A 22,081-nucleotide genomic window follows, 5' to 3' on the forward strand; every position below is an offset into this window, starting at 1 on the left:
CAACCCCATCACCCCCACCCCTGCCGGGGAACTTGAAAGGCAGGGCGCTAACAATGAGCATTGATCATGGTTAATTTTCACTGATCCACTATGTCCTCCCAATACTGTCTTCATAAGGAGTGGTATCGTATGTCTGCAAACCTGCCAAGTCAAATCAGGGGTAATTGATCCCAAAGTCAAAACTTAATTCTGGTATGTCCATAACTTAATTGTGGTAATGCGTGAGAATGCGAGAATGCAATTTTCTAATAATGCGTTTTTTTTCTACTGATATATCCCAGTCCGATTTTTCTGTGTTCTCGGTCCAGAATTATTGAAGTTTTGTGATATGCAGATGAACTGGTGTGTGATTATAGACTGAGGTCGTTTCTGGATCGCATGCCGAGTTCTGGTCTCAATTATTCAATGATTCCGATTTTATACGAGCTGACATGTCACCTACAGTTCTTAATAAGCTCATGAATCACAGCTATGGACTTGCTCACGTGTCCCTTTATGAAATGGTAGATTCTACGAGAACATCTGTGAACAGCACAGAGGTGAAATGATTCCGGGGTTAAGAAAAAACATCACTGTATCTATTGGGTGTTGATAAGACAGCCATTCAGCTGCACAGCCGTGCTGCTGATTGGCTAACTTATCGGTTACTTAATAGGCCTTGGAGGTCTGATCTAACCCAGAGCAATACCTACGTACAGCGATATATATACTAAACAAAGCTGATAAACATATAATTTATTACTCAAACGAGTAGTTGCTAACCACTTAGCTGTAACGAATTTTTTTTAGACAATACAAATTCGATTTCATATACAAAAAAAAAGGATTAAAAAAAAAAAATAATAATAATTTGTCCCATTGACCGTCAGATTTTTTGATCCGGAAGTCTATACAATGCTAATAAACCATAGATATTTCTGAAGGGAACGACAACACAACTTCTGAGGCTGAATTTTTTCACCATGGATTCATTTCACAAGTCTGCTGGTGTTTGGTTATTTCATACTCCATCAGGTGGTATAATATACTGCCCCATGGTCGCGGTTATTCTTATGCTGATTGTAGGTCGGGAGTTCCCCACCCCGCGGTGTAGACGCTGTTCCTCTTGCGCCCCCTGCAGGTGCAGCTGCTGTATGAGCTGGGGCACAGCTGGAGCTCCACCTGGGCGCGGCTGCAGAAGAGGGGCATCCTGCGCCCGACGCCCTGCTGCCCTGAGCCCCCCCCGGGGGCCCCCTCCTCCCCCGTCCGCAGCAGCGCCGGCACCGCCCCGCCCGACACCAGCACCTGCAGCCCCTCCGCCGACTTCGGCTCCCCCACCGAGGTCAGACCCGCTTCATGCCACACTCTGCCCTGGTCTGCTCTGCTCCTCTGCTGCTCTGCGCTACACACTGCTCTACACTGCATTACACACTGTTCTGCTCTGTGTTACACACTGTTCTGCACTGTGTTACACACTGTTCTGCTCTGTGTTACACACTGTTCTGCTCTGTGTTACACACTGTTCTGCTCTGTATTACACACTGTTCTGCTCTGTGTTACACACTGTTCTGCTCTGTGTTACACACTGCTCTGCTCTGCGTTACACTGTTCTGCTCTGCGTTACACACTGTTCTGCTCTGCGTTACACACTGTTCTGCTCTGTGTTACACACTGTTCTGCTCTGTGTTACACACTGCTCTGCTCTGTGTTACACACTGCTCTACACTGCATTACACACTGTTCTGCTCTGTGTTACACACTGCTCTACACTGCATTACACACTGTTCTGCTCTGTGTTACACACTGTTCTGCTCTGTGTTACACACTGTTCTGCTCTGCGTTACACACTGTTCTGCTCTGCGTTACACACTGTTCTGCTCTGCGTTACACACTGTTCTGCTCTGCGTTACACACTGTTCTGCTCTGCGTTACACACTGTTCTGCTCTGCGTTACACACTGTTCTGCTCTGTGTTACACACTGTTCTGCACTGTGTTACACACTGCTCTACACTGCACTTCAAACAGCTGCACACTGCAGAACACAGAAGTGTCCATGTTAAAGTGACCCGTTTTAGAGGCTCAGACAGGTATACTACCATACACACACCCACGCAGACACACACACTCACACACACACGTGCAAACATGCACACACAGAAAATTACGTGAATACATGCACAACTTGCTACCAAGTTTTTTCGTTCTTGTTTTCGCAGTAAACTTTATCTGATCAGTGGCGAAAAGAGAAATGTAGGATAAGAAATTGTATTGAAAAGTACAGTTGATGCAGATAAGGATGATGCACAAAAGAAGTAAAAAAATGCTGGCGAGGAAGTGATGTTTCGGTTTGGGCAGTGAATTTTAGACGGCAGTAATCTGGAACAGTACACCCAGTTCATCAGTTTCCGGTGACGTCTGTCTGACGAAACCTCCGGGCAGTGAGGGGGGTGTGGGATGGCCACCGCTGTATAATTCGTACCACCCCGGAGGGCCGAAGGTACCTCGCAGGCTATGACAGCCCACTTGCCTCTGTTTACCCAAGTGCAAACACTGGTAGAAGTGTTTAGTCCCCCGGGAAGCCACGGTGATTGGACAAGAATGCGGGAGCTGTTTTTATAAGCCGGGGAGGGGTGGTCGCAGCCCTCCCCCCGAACACCCTCCGTCCCCCCCCCACCTCGCCCGCCCCTGCTCCCTGACACTCTCCAGCCCCCCCCCCACCCCCACCCCCACCCCCACCCCCACCCCCACCCCGCCGCTCCCTCTGTTTGGGTCTCTCTGATGAGCGAAGACAAACTCCGCAGAGAAAATAAACGGGTCTCCTCCGCAGCCTTGCAGAACGTCGGCGGAGGGCTTGGCTTGTGTACTTTAGGACTTGGCGTGCGGAGGTGTGGGAAAATAGCTGCCTTTTTCGTTTTCGGGCCTCGCTCCGGGGGGGCCCCCCGAGGCTCCCGCCGCACATCTGGACCCGGGGGCCTAGTCCGTGGGCCGGGCGGCGCTGGGGTGCGGGCTACGGCGCAACAAAACAAACGGCTCTAATTGGATTGGCCGTACCTTTCGCCACGCTCACGCATCTGGTGCATTACATTCACATTCACTCATTTCCTAAGGCAGTGTAGACGTATCCAGAGTGACGCACAGACGGGTTGCAGAACCAGACTGCAGTTTCAGTGGCTGCTACATGCTTAAGGGCACGGTTAGCGCCGGATAGCGCACGACCGCTGAGCCCTTCCACAACCACAACCGCCCTCCCCTGCCCCCTGCCCCCTGCCTCTTGCCTCCTGCCCCCTGCCCCCTGCCCCCTGCCAGCATCAGGAGCCCCAGGATCAGGGCATGGATTATTTTGGGCTTCCCACACTGTTTGTAACTCTCGTTTCCCAGGACCGTCTGAAACCGAACACTCTAATTATAATGAGTGCTGTATTGTGGGTAATGAAGTCTTTCTGTCAGACTCGGAGAGATCCCTGCATGGTTTCCTGCTTCAGCACGTGTCTCTCTCACACACACACACGCACAAACACACACACACACTCTCACACACACACACACACACACACACACTCACACACACACACACACACACACACACAGACACACACACACACTCACACACACACACACTCACACACACACACACACACACACACACACACACACACCTCTGCCCGTGTTCCACCCCTCCAGGGATGCGTTACTCAACACTAAATCCGTCATTCTGTTTTCATTTCAAGAGACTGTGAGCAACACTCCCGGGCACCTCTCACTTCGGCTCCCAGTCAGGGTGTTGTTTGTAATACCATTTACAATACAATTATACAATTTAGATTGAGGAAGGTGTTGAAACGTTATGTTAAATCCCCATTGTCTATCTCTGGTTTTTAAAAAGGCTTTGAATTTATGGTCACAGATGGCCTCTAGTGTTTTATGCTGTGATTCATTAAAGGTTGTTTGCTTACTAAATATTGCATATACACTCATTGACCACTTTATTAGGTACTGTGTAGGACTGCCCCCAGAACAGGCAGAATCTTTAGTGGAATGGATTTAACAAGGTGCTGGGAACATTGTTTAGAGATTTCTGTCCATCTTGACATGATGGCATCATGCAGTTGCAGCAGATTTGTCGGCTTCACATCTATGGATTCATATTGCTTATGCTAACTTGTGACCCTGCCATCTGCACGTCACAGCTGAAATAGAAATTCCTCAGACCAGGCGGTGTTTTTCTTCAACTGTCCCCTCTGTAGCCTTAATTTCCTGTTCTTAGCTGACAGGAGCGGCCTTCTGCTATAGTAGCCCCTCTACTTCAAGGTCCGACGTGTTATGTGTTCAGAGATGCTCTTCTGCATTACTATTTGAGTTACTATCGCCTTCCTGTCAGCTTGAAGCAGTCTGGCCATTCTCCTCTGACCTCTCTCATCATCAAGGCATTTTTGCCCACAGAACCACCCCATATGGCCACAACAATCATTCCACTGTCACTTAGTCACTTAGTTTACATGTTTTCCCCTCTCTGATGTTTGGTCTGAACAACAACTGAACCTCTTGACCATTTATGCATGCTTTTATGCATTGAGTTGATGCCACATGATTGGCTGATTAGATATTTGCATTAATGGTTTTAAAGGTCTACCTAATAAAGTGGTCACTGAGTGTATATACTGCATTATATACACTGTATGACAGAGCCTCCTCTTTATGAATCTCAAGCAGTCATTGCTCAGACACATTCAGTCCAATTTGATGTCAAAAATTAGAATTTTGAGTTTACGACTTGCTTTTTTGATGGCCACAACCATAATTTGTAATGGTTTCAATGTAAAACTCTGATCTCAAAGCCGCAGGGGACTTTTTTTTTTTAATTGAGACGGTCGATAACCTTGTTACCGCCCAATAACACACAGACCGCAGGATTCCCTCTTATAGTAACCCAACATGTAACTATAAGGGCTGTGCAGAGGCGGTAGCCCAGCAGCCTTGACAAAACAAAAACAGAAAAAGGCGCTAAGAGCTGAAAAAAACGACGACGTTGTTTGTTTGCAGCGTTCTCTCCCGCCGCCAGCCGCCACTGACATGGACGTTTGGGAAAAAAACGGATCCTCTGGAGAAAAAAAAAAAACATGTCACGAATGCTGTCATCAGGAACCCCTGCCAAACCCAATAAGGGACCATGAGTTCGCGAGGCAGCGTCTCGTCCTCGTTTTTTTCCTCTCTCTCCCGTTTTGCTGGGAAAGAAGCAGTGGGAGTCTGCTGGCTTCACATTGATGCACTTAGAGCTGTCAGGCCTTCTGTCCATGCCACTAATTGAAACCAGGCTGCTCTCTGGGGGGAAAGATGCTGAACTCGGGGGTTAAAACCATAAGCGGCCATCACAAGCGGTACCCTGCTCCTTGGCTTATTGGAGGGGCCATGTTTTTCCCCCCCCTCCAGTTTTCATGTAATCAGCAAAAATGAGCACTTCAGCCACTTGTTATGGCTATAGGAATGACTTCTTCTCCAGCTTGCTATTTTTGCATGTGCTATTCTTGGTCGTAAAGTTCTTTCAGTTTATTGTCTTTTTCCCCCACTCGCGGTTTCACAGCTCCTGGTCAATACTTACATCATATCAGTTTGTATTAGCGTGCGATACATGCTCAGAATAGTCTCCTTCTGTTTCAGCCTGTAGAGCAGGGCTTCCCAGATGGGTATCTCAGAGCTTCTAGGCGCCCATGAAGGAAATTCTCAACAAACGTTTTATGCTTCATTAATATGTTGTTCATTTTCCATGAATGACAAACTGTTGCCGTTGTACTTTGTGCTGTTGGATTTTGTCCTGCTTCCTCTCCATGTACTCGGCACAAAGTACTCGTGTACTGCATTGCAGGCTGCAGGGTGTGTTCGGTAAAGGTGTCAGGCAGGAACATGAATCGTTCTACTGAGGTGGAGGTTGTCAGCCAGTGGGTGGTCATTTTAGTGAACCCGGAGCTGGAAACGTTTGGGAACCCCCTGCTGTAGAGAAACACTCCCCTGCTCACTCGTAGATGTGTCGGAGGTTTGGTTGGTGCGTAGGATGGAATGGAATCGGTTTAATTTTCAGTCTTGACTGACAGGCCCCCCTCATCCCTTTCCATCTTCTCGTTCTCTCCCAGGGGGATTCTGTGCCGACTGGCGACGACTCCCCGTTCTCGGACACGGTCACCCTGGAGCAGAAGACCAGCAGTATCGGGGGGTCCAGTGGGAAGGTGAGCCTCTGGATGCAGTGGATGCTACCAAAGGTCACCGTCAAGCTGTTCGCCCCCGACCCGGCTGCCAAGCGACCAGGTACAGTACCCCTCCTACCCCCACCCTGGATCAAATACAAAAATATTTTGTGTTCAAATACTCTTCTGTGCTTGATTGATCTTGCCTGGTGCAATTGAGTCAACCAAGAGGATCAGAAGGTGGGGTTTGCACTTTCTGAGAGTATTTAATAGGTTCCAATCAAGCTCAGTAGAGCATAGAAAAGTATTTTAATCATGAGCAATGACGTTTTTGATCCAGGTCCTCCCTCTTCCTTGACACCTTCCACAGGTATTTTAGACCCCCCCCCCCCCCCCCAGGCAGATTGGGGAGTTTAAGGGTGTCCGGTGCATGTCATTTGGGATAAATCATGACCGCTGCTGATTTGCAGGACCACCCCTGGGTCTGGCGTCCAATGTGGAAGGATCCAGTCATCCCCCTCTCCTTCTCTCCCTCTCTCCGCTCCTTCACTTCAGACATCCCACATGTGCCTTTCCAAGAAAGAAAAGGAGGGAGAACAAACAAATGTTGTCATCGCAAGCCGCCTCTTCTTCGGCTGATATACTGCCGCGGCGAGAAGCAAGCTTTACCTTTAATTGCCTTCTGGAACATTTAGCATCTGCCGACCAGATCGCCTAGCGTCTAGCCTGAGCGCTTCAAAATGGAGCTCGGTTAGGAGCTCGGTTAGGAACTCGCGGAGTTCATGTTTTGATTTAGGAGCATCCTTAATACGCCTCACATTTACTCTAAATGTTAAATAAATACAAGGGTTTATCCTAATATTTGCCATCTGAGTTGCAAGGTGAACCCACTGATGCCATGTTTGAGGCATAAATTAGCAAGATGTACAATATCTCACGATTGCCTGGAGGTAAAAGGGCCGGGCATATATTGAATCTGTAATATTATAAACGGATTCCCGCAGACAGCAATATGGCACAGATGATGTTGCGGCGAATCCTAAATGATGTAATGCCCTGACAGTCTGTGGAGCCGATTGTATTCCAAGTTTTTGGAAGAAGAGTTGTGTTCCTGAAGACATCTTAGGACAGGGCTTGTGTAAGCATTTAACCAGTCAGAAGAGTGGAGATGCGGTGAAACGTTCGCATGTCACAGATTTGGATGAATCGAATGTGCCTAATCCAAATAGAGGAACTCTGTTTTGTTTACGAGTGATTTTGAACAAGGCACCAATACATTCCAGCTGTGTCAATGAGGGTGCATTTGGGTACAATACCACCTCTCAGTACACAACCTTTAGATACAAATGGTGAAAAAAACACCCTAACACCCACCCATCCACAGCTACAAGACGAGAAATATATTTTATAGTCCATAGAATTGTAGTCATCCATGACAGGTTGAAATGTGAACTGGGCAGTATTAAACATTGCAGTGAACAGATGCCTAAAACCTCAGCTGTACAATGTTGCAGTGATGAATTTTACAAGGGTAGCGATTGTAGTTTCCACACAGCCGTGTTCGGCGTGGCCACCCCGGTTGTCTCTCTGGAACACTGAGGCAGTCCACTCCTCATGGCCTTATGGGTATATCAGCCTCCAAACTGGGAAAACAGGAAGTTAGCCTTCTGACCAAACTGCTGCCGACCACCCCCAGCTCTTGGCAACAGGATCTGTTTTTTTTAGCTGCAGTGTTTGACAACACGCCACTGTTTGCTGGAGAAATACCCTTCACGCAGGAACCAGACGTTTATTCGAGCTGACCTCATCGAGGGGTAGCCAAGCGCGCCGACCCAGTGATGAGAGTGTGTGCTGCTGAGCTGACCACGGTGTGGTTCTCGCCCATGCCTGTGTCATAATAATTATCATTTTTTAAGTCGCTTTTAACCAAAGCGACTTATAGTTGATTAGACGAGACTGGGGCTGAACCACCAACCTTCTGGAGCCAGTCATGTTACCTTAGCCACTAGGCTGCCTCGTACATACACTCACTGAGCACTTAATTAGGAACACTTGTACACCGATTTATTCATGCAATTATCTAATCAGGCAATCGTGTGGCAGCAGTGCAGTGTATAAAATCATGCAGATATGGCTCTGAACGCACAATGCGCCAAACCTCTAAATAAGTCTAAATAAACCTCTAAATAGGCTGCAGCAGTCGAAGACTTAATAAGTCTAAACAATAGGTCTAATAAATACCTAATAAAGTGAGCGTAGATCACATACGTCTCTGTATTTGGCGCCTCATGGCCATTTGCGGATGATACAGAGCTCTGCTGTATCCTGCTTTGCTTTCAGTAACCTTTTCTCTGCAGTCCTACGTCACCATTTTGATGCCTCTCTCTCGCCTTCCTTTGACAGAGATCTGTGTGATCAGTGAGATGGAGGACCTCAGCGCCTCTGTGGACGTGCAGGACGTGTACACTAAAATCAAGTGCAAAGTGGGCAGCTTCAACATCGACCACTACAAGAGCAGGTAGGGCACTCTCGCTCTCTGCTCCTGAACATTCTCACCGGTTAGCCCCTTCGCATCCGCATCTTGAAATTTCCTGCTTCTCGTCTGCCTGAGCGGTTAGGGACATCACGACTGAACCCAATACTGGACCCCTTAGTGCCCCTTCAGCAGTACTTAGGCATCAGGCCAAATGAGAGATTTGATATCAGCCAGACTTCAAATATACTGACCCAGTCTGACCAACTTCTTGAACCCCCCCCTTGCCCTCTGGTGGCCATAGCCTGTCGTCTCTGTGGTGTTTTTCCAGATTATCACTTAATATCTGCCTCCCACAGCCAGCTACTGCAGCAGCAGATAAGTTACACCTCTGGTTTACTGAGCTGAGTCACACTTTTGGGAGGTCAGCAGGCAGTCTGAGATGAACACACTGACCAAGGGTCCAGTTCTCTGACAGAACAATCTCCGTCAGTGAGTTCCTGACCTCAGCTGCTGCTGGGAAAACAGTTGGCGAGGTTTGAGGCCAGCCACCATTTCTGAGCTGCTGTGAAATGTGGGGAGGGACAGGTCCAGCTCGGCACAAACGATGAGCCTAAAACCCAAAGCTTCTGTCCAGAGAGCATTCAGAGTTTGAGAAATGTTTCCCATTTCCTTGTGAGATAATGTATGCTTTGTTCTGTCAAAACTTACTTGCAAGTTGGCATGTCGGTGACAAACTCACACTTTGCATCAATGGAAGGCTATGCAGTCATGGACAAAAACATCATCGTGGAGTGTGTTTTGCAATTCCATATCATTTTTTTTTTTTAAGTTTCAAGATTTATTTAACAAACTTCAAGTTCTTTTTTACCTGGAAAAAACTAAACTGATTAACATACCTAATTAATTCCTCCAAATGTTTTTTGAGAACTATGTTCTCGGAACATCCAGGAAACCAAACAAGTTTACATGTTGGCGATTTCTCTCCAAACGTGTTCCATGGACACTGGCTGAATGAGTCTGTAGGGTCAGACAGAGGGCTTTTATCAGGCCACGGCTCGCACCAACACTGACAGGCTATCAGACAGCTCCAGAATCAACCGTGTGCAGTTCCTGCACAGACTATTTCATAGCAGGAGAGAAGAGTGAAATATGGCTGCAAGCACCAAAGACAAATAAATAATCAAATTGAAAAGCCTGATAGTACGGAGTGAGCTGGAGCTCTTTGGAGGGCTCTCGTTGGCAGCGGCACTTCTTAAATTCCTTTAAATGATCAAGACACCAAATGTGAGAAGATGGCTGGTGACAGTTCACCCTCATTTGCTCCAAGGGAGCCACTCACACAAATTGGAGCTGATGCCTTCCAGCTGCGAGAGAGGGAGAGAGGGAGCGAGGGAGCGAGAGAGGGATGGGAGGTCCTCTTGCGGCAGAGAAGAGGAACGTGTTCCGTGGAGGAGAGATCACGGGGGTGGGAGACTGCCTAGTGAGGAGCACTCTCGTTGAACGCAGTTCCAAAGGGATTATGTAAATGTTGAGGCATTCTCTTTGTGTGAAAAGCTGCTCTGTGAATGTGGTATGCATATTGCCCCCCCCCCCCCCCCCCACCTCCCACCCCTCCACACCCCAAATTCCCCCTCACTTTTTCCTCTGACAGTTATTAATCGATTCTAAGCACATGGGAAAGAGTTGAACTCTGCCTTTACAGGCACAGCTTAGAGGGGCTTCAAGTTTTTGGGGTAGTCAGTGGTTTCAGTATTGAGGTTAGTTGGACGTTCTTTAAACTGAGCTTTTAATTTATTTGGACATGTGTGAGTAACATGAGGTAAAGTAGCCCATGTTTAATTATAAAAGTAGATCAAGTTAGTCTGTCATTAATTATTTTTATGGAAAAAAGGCAGTCAGACTGAACTCCTGGAAAATGGTGGGATGGGGGGCCATTTTCTAGGAGTCTGTAATGGCCTGTATGCATTGTCTGCAGGAACGGTGGTCTTGAAATAAGACCATTCCTTACACTTGCATATCACGGTCTCGTTGCGTTTGAGACTTAATGGGTATTGTCCTCTCAAGCACTCATTTTATAATGCTGAAACTTAGATGGATAACAGTCCCAATATCCTTTTGAGACCTGACATAAAAAAATATTTTCATGTTTTTGATGCAATACAGTACACAGTCTTGGATGAAAAACACGTTGCAATGAAAAAAATAATAATAACTGAATGTCCCTGGTACTGTAGGTTTCAGTATCAAAGAATGAGCGTCTGGTTAATCTAAAGAAATGATGGTTCTTTAAATTAACCAGAGACTCTGTCCACTACAGAGGACGCAAATGAATAGCAAGGGTATGGAGGAAACAATTTAACAAAGGTTTTCTTGAGCCGTAGATTGAACAGAATGACGGCATGTCCATGTGCTGCTGCAAATGATGTACCTGTTATGAAAAAAAACATTATGGGGACAAACCCTGTTCTCACACACAGGTTAATATTCTGCCACAGTTAAGGATCAAGAAAAGTGTGACTTTGTCTAGATATCTAGTGCTCTGGCTCACATGGGTCAAAGTAGTACTGTTTTGTTGTTGCTCTGGGTTGTATAAATAACCCACAGTCTTTGTTTCTGTCATTAACTGTGCTGATTGTGTACTGAGTGATGCCGTCTGTAGACCGCAGAGTGTAGGTGAGATGGGACTCGTCTCTTCCAGGCCAGACGAGAGCTGGCAGACAGGCCATTTTGAGGGAGTCATTCTTCAGTGCAAGGAGAAGCCAGTGGTGAGGCCTTTGGCTCAGAGGGACATACTCACTGTCCAAAGACACTTTCCACTCTCAACTCTGGGCCGATCATCTCTACTTACTATGGAGAGCCCAGGAATTCATCCTTCAGGAACCTGCTACTGCATATTTAAACAAATCCATGAAAAACTATTGGCCACTAGTTTTATACCTCCTATCTCCAAATACATTCCACTGAAATTACATTCATTTAAATGCATAATTCGATCAGTTTAGGGATAAGAATATTGGAGAAATAAACCTGACTGAAAACCCAAAAAACAATCAAGTATAAAACGATTTTGCCATTCACAAGGAAATGCAGCTGGGTTCCTGCTGGAGTCATTTCTTGTCTCTCCAGTGGCTGTAATCGCTGAATCATTTGAATGAAATCAGGTGGAGAGTGCTCCTGCGCCCTGAAAGAACCTCAGACGCAGCCCTCCTCCCTGGGAGGGACCACTCAGGCTTCTGCAATGGCCTTATTCTGCTCCCCTACACACCAGTGTCTCCTCAACAAGCAGCGGTCTGGGAGGGTTCAGTGCTTGGTCCATGACTGTCCTAATTGTACCACAGGGGTCCTCAACCCTGATTTGGGAAGGCCAGGTGTCTTCGCTTTTCTTTTATAACCCCAAGAAACCCAAGATTTCAGACCCTGGAAACCAGTTACCTGATGAGTAACAGCAAAAGCTTGCAGACACAGGACCAGGGTTTTGGACCCCTGCAGTATCGGATCCAGCCAAGCTTGATCACAGCCCCTCGATTGTCGAGAAGGGCCGCTGTTGAACAACGAGGAGCCAAACCCAAAACTGTCCCCTCCCCACGAGAGGGATGGTCCAAGCATAAGGCCATTGCTCAAAGCCACAGCTGCTTTAAGCTGTTAATTGTTTTTCTCCAGTTTTTTCCTTTGCAAAAAATCAAGATCTCTCTCAGCTTCAAGCTTATTATCTTTTTATTCTTCTATCTCTTTCTTTTTTGTTCCTCTCCCCCATCCAATTTCTGCTCCTGCCCTGCCTAGCCCAGAGGAAGGGCCCCACTGTCTAGGCCACTGCAGAGGGGCGGTCCTCTCTTGCACTGACAAGCTGAACAGACGCACTGTGCTGGTTCGACCCGTCAGCAAGCAGGACCCTTTCAGCCACTTCTCTGCCTTTTTTCCTCCTGTAAGAATCCGGCTCCTTTACGTGTGACACGCAGAGCTCCCATTGGCTTTGATCCTGACGCACATTCTCTTACAGAGTTTCAAGTGTACTCCCAACTCGCTTTCGGCCCCAGAGGCCTGCCAAGCAAAATTAAAGGGTTTTTAATCTGTCCTCCTCATCGGTACTGGAATTATTTTTGAACACGGCTTAATGTTTTGTTCATAAATTGGCCATGATGTTTGATTGCAGTTTGCAGAAAGTGGGTATTAAATTAAGTGGAAATAGTCCTTGGTACACTTTCAGAAACGCTGGAGATTGCGCTCAAAGGATATTGGAAGAGTAACTGAAATTAAACATAAATTCTGTTTACTCAACATGTTGAGCAGAAAATAAAGTTCTGTTGACCATTTCAACCAGTCATTATGATCAAATTATTTGTAGCTCACTGAGATCCAATTACAAAGCTAATGAAAGCTCTTGCGGACATAATTTACTGTCATTAATTATTCAGTGCATTTCCATGATCTTCTTAAACTGCTTTTTAAATACATTCTGGTCTTAAACAAAATTTTGTTGTTTCCCCTGCCCCAGCTTTTGCTGAAATTGCTGTATTAATCAAAGTATGCAGTGACTCTAGAAATTGGACCCTGATTGTTCAGCTCATGAATCTTACATGCGTTGATAATTAAGCTTAAAGGATACCTTGCTTCTTAAAGTCAAATTCTCTTAAAAGTGAGTTGGTTATTTCTCTTTTGGAAATGGTATCCTCTAAGTGACAGAAGTAATTTAGCCTCCAGAGCGGAGAGTAAAACAGCAACATGTGTTTGCTTTTGGCTGAAGCTTCGCTAACTGCAGTGTTGGGTTATCTACCATTGACCCCCCACCCCCGACTCGCCCTGTTGTTGTCGTGAGCAGACGGCGGCGAAGGTGCTGGAGGTGTCCCACCAGCAGCACGGCTTCCTCTCCATCACCTACACCCAGGCGGTCACCAAGAACGTGCGCCACAAGCTGACCACCCGCCAGGAGCGGGGGCCCCGCGGGGCCCAGCGGCTGACCGAGGGGCAGGCCGACGGCTCGCCCCAGTACCTGCGGGAGATCCTGCTCACCGCCCAGCCTTTCGACGTGGTGCTGTCCTGCCCCCTGCTGGCCACCGTGGCGGGGGTGTTCCAGGTCACCCTGCCCCGCCGGTTCCGCGACAGGGGCAGGTCCTCGGGCCAGCCCATGAGGAGCCACATTCTCACCTCCCGGAGCCTGCCGCTCATCTACATCAACACCAGCGTCATCCGGATCTTCTGCCCCGGGCCGCAGGACACGGAGGCGCCCGCAGGTGAGGGGGTCAGGGGGCGCTGAGGCACCGACAGTGTTTTAGGCTCTCTTGGGGCTAGCTCATTTGCCATCCTTGACAAGTTAAATTTTGCCCATTTTTTGCTGTACTTATAGCAAGTGATTTAGTGCCGGCTCTCTTGCGACATTATTGGCTTGATGTCATTCTGTGCTTATCTTTTGTCAAAGGTAATGTACTGGCTTGCTGTCTTGTTTGTGTGTTGAACACACTGTCACCTTTTTTGGTATAGGTGTTGTTTGGTATATGTGTGGCACCCATGTGTGTGCTTGGTATAGGTGTGTGCTTGTCTGCTAGTTACAGTTTACTACATGGTAGAATTATGTGCTTGGTACCTGTTCAGTACAGCTGTGTTTAAGGTGGGTGCATCTGACAAAATATTTTTCTCATAATCATACGATTTAATTTTAGTTGCAGTCATATTTAAAATGTTACCGGAAATCCTACCAGAAGCTACAGACATTATTTTACAGATAATTTGTTCAAGCACAATGGCTGTATTGTACCGGGAAGACTGTATCTCCAGATCTTGATATCTGGTAAGCACCATAAATCTGGAAGTGATATGTATAGTTACATCTGGTGGTTTTGTTTGTGTGCATTGATGGATTGTACATATGTTGTGTGTGGAAGTCTCTGTAACCTTTCGCATTTGTTGGAACAGAATCCCACCTGAAGAAAGAGGACACCCTGGTCCTGAAGATTGGCTCTGTCAGCATGGCCCCTCAAGCCGATAACCCTCTGAGCCGAACCGTACTGCGCAAGGATATCTATCAGTGAGTCGCCCTCAGTCATTCTCTCAACACCACCCCGTCTGCCTCCCTCCACCCAGCGCATCAGGAGCGGGCATGACCCCCTTCCCAATGTAGCGGGGTCATGGAGGGTCCAAGCAATGTTGTTTTGTAGGACCAAAAACATTTGCCGGCCAGTCACAACATCAGTTGACTCGTTTTGACTTAAGAATAACAATAACAAGAGATGCGTGGATGCAGGAGTGAAATAATCATTTCAGAAGGTGCTATTGTTTACAAATAGTCACTCCCACTCTCATGTCTTGTTTGTCTGAATTCGTCTGGTGTTGAACGCAGGGTTTTAGGGCCCAAAAATGAGCCAGCTGGCCACAATCTTGGTTTCAAAGTGGCACTTGATATTTGTCCTTTCTCGGAATGGGTCACACGTTGTGATTTCCCTTTGGTTTTGAGAGAGCGGGAGATGGACAGGAGGGCTAGCATTAGCAGGGGCCCCCCAGCCGTGGGATTTTCAGGGGGTAGGGACGCGGTGACAGCCCCACAACGCGGTCAAGACCGCTCACCCCCCCCACCCGGGCAGTGACGGGACACTCTGAGTGACACGCGGAGCGGTTGTCTGAAACACAAGACTGTTGATACAAGCCCCCAAGTGCCATGTGGATCAAAGCTGCGAAGGAAGGCAAACTTCTGAGGAGAATATTCGGCATAAACACATTTTCTGCAAAAGAGGCTGAGCGCTCTGGGTTGTGTCATGGCTGCCTGGAAACCGCACCAGTCGGCTATGAGCAGGAGGGAGCTGGCAAACACATGTAATGAGCCAGATAAAAGTGGTGCGTAATGCTTTGTGCAGCTGGGAGTGAGATGTGAGCTGAATTCGGGCCTTGAAGACAAAAGGTGAACGAACAGAGGTTCTCTCCTGCCTCCATTGTTTCCTCTAGTTAGCGTAAACACCCGAGTTTGCTGTCAGCTGAGGGGGGGGCTCTCCATCAGGCAGGCCGCTGCGAGTGGACCTTATGAAAGGACACTGCAGTATCTGAAATTCATGTTCCTTTTAGCCAACACTTTCCTAAATGGGGAAACCAGTGTGCTTATGAGCACTGTCCTTGGGCTTTGAAAGGGCTGCTACTTTTCAGTTGTTAAACCATTTCGCAGAATTTTGCGGTTAAACATTTTTCACTTGGAGAAATTGACATTGTGTTAAGACGAGGAGTAGGAACGTCTCCACCAAAGAGGGCCACTGTGTGCCAGCCCATCCCTGACCACTAAGCAGTGGTGTGCTCCCCCCATTGTAAATGAAACCAACATCCGTGAGTAAGACTTTGTTTATGTCTTATAGTGGCAGCATAGAATTGAGGCCGTCAGATCTCACTTCTCTTTTTGAAACTGTGAGTGACGCTGTGTGGGTTCGCATGTACGGGTTTGGAAACGTCAACTGTGTTTTCTCCTAAAAATAAAAACAAGCACCGCAATGCCAATGCCATTTCAGACCGTTGTGCCAAGTAAGCAGCTCCTTGCAGAACATCCTGGTGAGTCACTGCAGAGAGACCCGACCGTGGGATAGGACCATGCCCTCAGACCGAAATACGTTCCAGAGCTCTCCACCTGCTAACCTAAACCCACCCAAGTGTTCTTCCTTACTTACTGGCTTCCGCACTGTATTCTTTATTGTCCCCTTCGGGGAAGCCTGTTTGCCATGTCACATAAACAACATTAAGCACTACTCCAAACACAGAACATAATGTACGAGGGAAAGCGCTGTGACCCTGCCTGCTGCACCTCATATCCCTAAAAAACAGACCGTTGTTACAGTTTTAAAGCAGAGCGATGATAAATTACGTTGCACAACGGTTTGAGAGAGATATGGCGGTTATGTGAGGAGGTGCACAGCTGGCTGTAATGTAGTTTGGCCTGGTCTTCTCTCCTTGAAACGGGAAGCACTGTTTGTTCTCAGGGAGCGAGCGTCTCGCTTCTTCTAACAAACAGACCCGAGCTGGTGTCGTATGAGGTAATCAAGGTCATTAGACAAAGACCCTGGCTAGTCCATCATAATAACAGGCACGCATGGTTTAATATCCAAAGAGCCACGCCAAAAACCAAAAAAAGTTCACATAAATGCCAGTAGCCATACTCAAGGTCCTGTTTATCCATCCTGTAATTACATCCTTTGTCATAATTGGATGACAGATACAAGTAGTCTGTGTCACTACATTAACTGATTGCTTCATTATGTTTACTGGCAAGTGATGTTACCACCCTGGAAGTGGAGGTCTGAAAATGCAACTTAAAATGGCAGCCAGGCACTTATAAACATCCTGCCTGAATAGTCTACGTAAGTCACCACTCACGTAATATAAACATTACTACTTTTCTCAACATCAATTGATCTGCACCGATCACGGTCAGGAGCGCACGTGCGAGCACACACGCACGCACACTCACACCGCATGCTTATTATTTGGAAATGCGTATTGCTTGAAAGTGAAACTTTCAGACTGCGGAGTTAATACCATGTTCATTTGGAACCAATTAGCGATTTTTTCATCGGTTGGTAATGTGGAATATCGGTTCCTGAGTGAGCGGGTCCCAGGAGGCTTGCGGAGCAGGAATTATGACACAGAGCCGGGTTTTCCCTCGCTGTCTCCCGCCGCTGCAAGGCCGCTGTCAATTTACACAGCTGAAATCATTTTCCTGACTTGAAAAAGAGGGGGATTTTTTTTTTTTCCTGAGTACATGCGCACATTCCCGGGAATGTCCAGCGTGTACTCAGCCCTGACTTTCTTGTGGTTAATGCTCTCTGTAAAATCTCACAGATCCCGCTCTCTTTTTCCAGTTGCCGCGGTGCTCATGGAACACTTAATTGAAAGCTTCTTGTAAGCGGAGGAGTTGGCTAATCGAGGCCGCTGGCTTTAATTCGGCAGAAATGGCGGGGGAAGCGAGCGTCTCTTCAAGGGGACCCTGTGGCTCAGCAAGGCGTGTGTAAAAGTCAATATTTTTTTATCAGAAACAGTTTGAAGTAACCGCCGGAACCTTCGGTATCCATTTTTATAGCTAAAAAAAGAAAGTGGGCACAGAACATTTCTCCTGTCAGGGTTGCCTGACTGGTGTTCACACTGTACAAAGTGAGCAGTAACCTGTGAGCTGTTCCACGGTATGGTGCTACCTTACAACCTTGCTCAGGTTCTGCTGAATGATACATGTGTGCCACTGGAACCTTCTACAAACCACCTCCCTCACTGAGCCCAACCGTTATTATGTAGAAGTGTGGCGTTCCTCTTGAAATAGCAGTTCTGGATCCCCTTGGGAAGACAAGAGTGGATTTTACCCTTCCGTGCATCGAGCCATCACTTCCCACATAATCCGTCTGGTGGGGATTATCACTGTTTCCTAGAAACCGCTCATATTGTTACTTCCTTTTCCTTGAAAACTACGAATTATTTGTGGTAGATGTTGCAAGATGTATGTCAGAAATACGGCCCTTTTGAGAGTAGGACAGAAAAACATAAACAAACAAGCATATTGTAGGGGGGGGGGGGGTGGAGTGCGGGAAGGGTGGTGTGGTGCCTCAAACAAGCAGGGTTACAGCTTTTCAGGAAATTTCCCCCTACTAGTGACTACCGCATGCCCCCAGTCGCCTCAGTGTCTAATTAATAGAGCATTCTGGCAGGTCCTCGGGGAAGTCCATGGCGAGTGATCATTTACCGTAACCAAAGGGTGGAAAACGGTGCGGTGGATGTTACTCATTTTCCAGAACCTGGTTTCACCAGCTGCCCATAGATGCCCTCTTCCACAGGGCAGCAGAGTAATCTCACTGGTTGCCCAGCTAAGCCGGGCATTCTCTGAAGCTCTTGTTCTCACAGGCAGCCAGACAGCGCTCGCATTTGAGCACGGCGCCGGACTTTGCGTCCTCCGACCGGGAGACACGCAGTCTGCACACAGTGGCCTGGAACGCCGGGAAAAGGTGCTTTTGGGATATTGCCATCCGACACGTCTGAGCAGAATGGAAACATAAGCACATGTCTCACGCTCACATTGTAAAGACGTCACATGTACTGTGTGTGATAACCGTACGGGGGAAGCCGCGGCGGGTTTGCCTTACACGACACCGCCTTTACGGCCTGTCTTTGCCGGGACACGCCTGTGCACCCTGAGGTCATGCGTAACGGATACATCGATACCTTGTTATAATACTGCGAGCCATGCGGCCTGACAAAACGGATTGCCTTCTGCTGGAAGGAGTTAGGGCTGCGAAAAGCAGTAGGCTATATGGGGACCTCTTCAATTCAGTGGGACATGGATGTGCTGTCCTGAGCAGGAGGTGGATTTTTTTTGTTAAGTGGCTTGTTGACCTTTAGATGCGCAGTAGGTAAACTTCGGGAGGGGTTGTTTTTGCAAGGGTGCCCGCTTTGCTCAAAGCCTTTCTGTAGCCCTGTCAGCTGAGTCTCCTCATTTTGGCTCCTCTGCCAGCCTTTTTAGCTTGTTTACTTGAAAGAGGAAAGCTGAGGTTTTGGGTTTGTTGTCTGTACTGGAAGCTTGAAGCTCAGTTGGTGGTGCTCAATGTCGGGCGAGGTGACACATGGAGGTGTGTGAGCACTGAGGCTGGGACGAGGTTAACCGACCCTCCCCGGGCAACCCTGACCAGAACCACTGTTTGTTTCGTATGTTGAGCTCAAGTTTCAGCTCCCATGCATGGAACTATGGTAAGGGCACTGACTTGGTCAACCACCTTGACTTAAAAATCACCTCCCTTGTTTATGACAAACTGAAAATTGGGTTTCGGTCTGCAAGTAGTGGTATTTCGCAGTGTGTACACCGGTTTTATATTAGTGTAATTATGAGAATAAACCGTTAATTTCTTGCAGAGTTAAGTTTTGTGTACAAGAATCTTCCTTTGGCCCAGGTACTGTGAGGCAGATGCCTTTGTTCAGTTCTACTGTATTCCCCATTCTGACATTTGGTCTGAAAAACATCTGTACCTCTTCACCATGCCTACATGCTTTCATGCATTTAGTTGCTACCAAATGATTGGCTGATTAAATACTTAAATTAACAAGCTCATAAACAGGTCTACCTAATAAAGTGCTTACTAAGTGTATATGTCCAATATTGTTTCCGATTCACTCCAGATTTTTCATCATCTTGTAGGTTGTAGGAAGAACAATGCAAGTCAGCAGAATTGAAGTGCAATACTAAGGAATAATTAAATTAGCTAGTTGGAATATGTCTGTCAGTTTGGTTGAATATGAAATAGTACTGTAGTGCTGCTGCTCTTATTTCACCTAAGTACACACATGTGCATAGTTATTCCAAGTAGCTTTGGATATGAGCAACTATAAAAGAATTACATTTGATGTAAATAGAAAGTTTGTTTGTAGTAGAATTGGGATCAGTAGCATAATTATGTTTTGAATCAAGAATTAATTACCTTCTCAAAGCTCACAGGGTCTGGAACGTATTATCGTATTCTTGTTTCCTACATGGCTGTAATTAATGACTCATTCTAATTCAATTAAACATTCATGGTTAACAGCAAGCTTTTCCTAAACATTGCTGAAAATGTATTGTCTTTCTAAATGTATTGTGTTTTAAAACGAAATCTACCTTTATGCTGTCCAATAACAATTAAGTCACAAATATTTTAAAATAATTTACAAATCCATGGTGGATGAATTTTTACACAGCATTCAGTTATACTGGATATACTGTATACTGAAGCAATGCAGCTTCAGTACATTCCTCAAGGCGACAACGACAGTGTCCTGCCTTGGACTCGAACCCACAACTTTTCGATTACAAGGCCAGTTCCCTAAACTTTGTACTACCCTGCTGATGTGGTATTTTATTTGGTTAAAATGTATGCCTGTCTGGCCTCAGATCCCTGCAGAAATGTGTTGAGATTTACTGCTGGTTTATAGATCTCTAGAGCACGTGGAAAGGGATTTTGCAATTTCTGAGATTGATGCTTTTCTGCTGAAAAAAACTACATCCCTATTAGTTCCAGCAAGTCTCAGCCAGGACAATGTTATTGACCGACATACCACCAGTTGTTTGAATGGCGGTGCCAAAACGGGAGCCCCACCCATGTAAGACCGTGAATCATGCAAAGAATTGGCTTACTAGCTAAACAGAAAATGGGCAGAATTATTCATATTAAGAATATCAACCTGACCAGGCTCACACTGTCAAGGTTATGAGCCTGTCGATTGAGGCTACCTTTGTGATAGTGTGTCCCAGCGGATCAGGTCACCAGTGTTAATTCCCAGAAGGGACTCTGAACAGGTTGATTGATTTGCATAAACCTATGTTTGGATTTGTCTTATAAGGCATTAAATACCAGTCATTCTGTCTCAGAAATTCACATTGTTCTGTCTCAGACTGAAAGTTATGGAAGATGATATTACATGTAGGAGGTGCACTGTCACTGCAACAATGAGACCCAGTGAGTAATTATTTTATGAAATGCATGAATTCTGTGTCTTAAAAGGACAACCAATTAAAATAATGCCATTCAGTGAAATTAGAATTAGAAGTAGAATTTACCCGGCCCTTAAATCAGCCCCCCCCCCCCCCCCTCTCTTTCTCTCCTTCACTCTCTCCCTCCCTCCCTCCCTCTCTGGTATTAATTGGCAAAGAGGAGAAAATAGCCATGGAAGGTAGGGTCAGCCAGAGCAAACATTGTTTTTTGTCAGTCAGCAAATGAAACACCTGGATTTTGTAACCGAAAGAGATATTTTACATCACTGTGACACGCGGGATTAATGCAAGATAAAATTGTTTTAAAAATGTGACTGCTGTTACCAAAGTAAATCAAACATCCGTTTTATTAAGTTCTGCAGAATTTATGTTCTGAATCAGAGCGCCGTGCTGATCTAGAGGATGATATTTGGAAACGTTTTCATGTACAAACAGTTTAAGACTGCAGTGCGGTGGTGTGCTGTAGACGGGAAGTTTAGCCCAGGGCTCCAGGGCATTGCAGGGACTTTGCGGTGGGATTTTTGTTACAGGTCTTCCTGGCTTTCCATTTGTCTTCTCCTTTTTCAAGGAATGCCCTGCTACAGTATGTCATTTTTCCCGTGTCACACGCGACGCGGTGAACGTCTCCACATCCCGGAACCCGCTTCCTGAAAGATGAGAGAGAGCGTCAAAGTTCTGCCCCGTTAAGCGCAGAACGAACATTTTGTTTTGATTTGGGTTTCTTTTGCTGCCGTTTTTTTTTTAAAGAACAGAATGTAATTGTTGTTTGTAAATCAGGCCCGCAAAGCCAGTTGTGGCAACAGCAGAAGGGGGTTTGAGAGGGAAATCCGGTTGCCCATCTGTACCTTGTGCCGTCTGTAATCAGGACGTCATGTTCAGCGAATACCTTCCCGTGTGGGATGGAGGGCTGTGCAAACTGCACCATGGGATTGCTATGTTTTCTGTTACAGGGGAAACCGTGGTGCATCTGTATTGTGGTATTTGCT

At 46.7% G+C, this 22,081-nt stretch overlaps 1 protein-coding gene across 3 annotated transcripts in view; it reads left to right on the forward strand.

The window, feature by feature from the left end:
• Nucleotides 1–22,081, forward strand: part of LOC133126743 (intermembrane lipid transfer protein VPS13B-like) — a 303,636-nt gene that overhangs the window by 168,487 nt on the left and 113,068 nt on the right. For 2 of the 3 annotated variants that reach the window (XM_061239080.1, XM_061239095.1), the window contains exons 25-30: nucleotides 1,121–1,321; nucleotides 6,106–6,277; nucleotides 8,560–8,674; nucleotides 12,413–12,554; nucleotides 13,449–13,860; nucleotides 14,540–14,651. In XM_061239080.1, coding sequence (XP_061095064.1) covers nucleotides 1,121–1,321; nucleotides 6,106–6,277; nucleotides 8,560–8,674; nucleotides 12,413–12,554; nucleotides 13,449–13,860; nucleotides 14,540–14,651 — 1,154 coding nt within the window. Of the gene's footprint in view, nucleotides 1–1,120; nucleotides 1,322–6,105; nucleotides 6,278–8,559; nucleotides 8,675–11,330; nucleotides 11,398–12,412; nucleotides 12,555–13,448; nucleotides 13,861–14,539; nucleotides 14,652–22,081 lie in introns of all 3 variants that reach the window. The other variant, XM_061239088.1, reaches the window with a different exon arrangement.

Source organism: Conger conger, chromosome 1 (genome assembly GCF_963514075.1).
Source record: "Conger conger chromosome 1, fConCon1.1, whole genome shotgun sequence".
Lineage (NCBI taxonomy): Eukaryota > Metazoa > Chordata > Actinopteri > Anguilliformes > Congridae > Conger > Conger conger.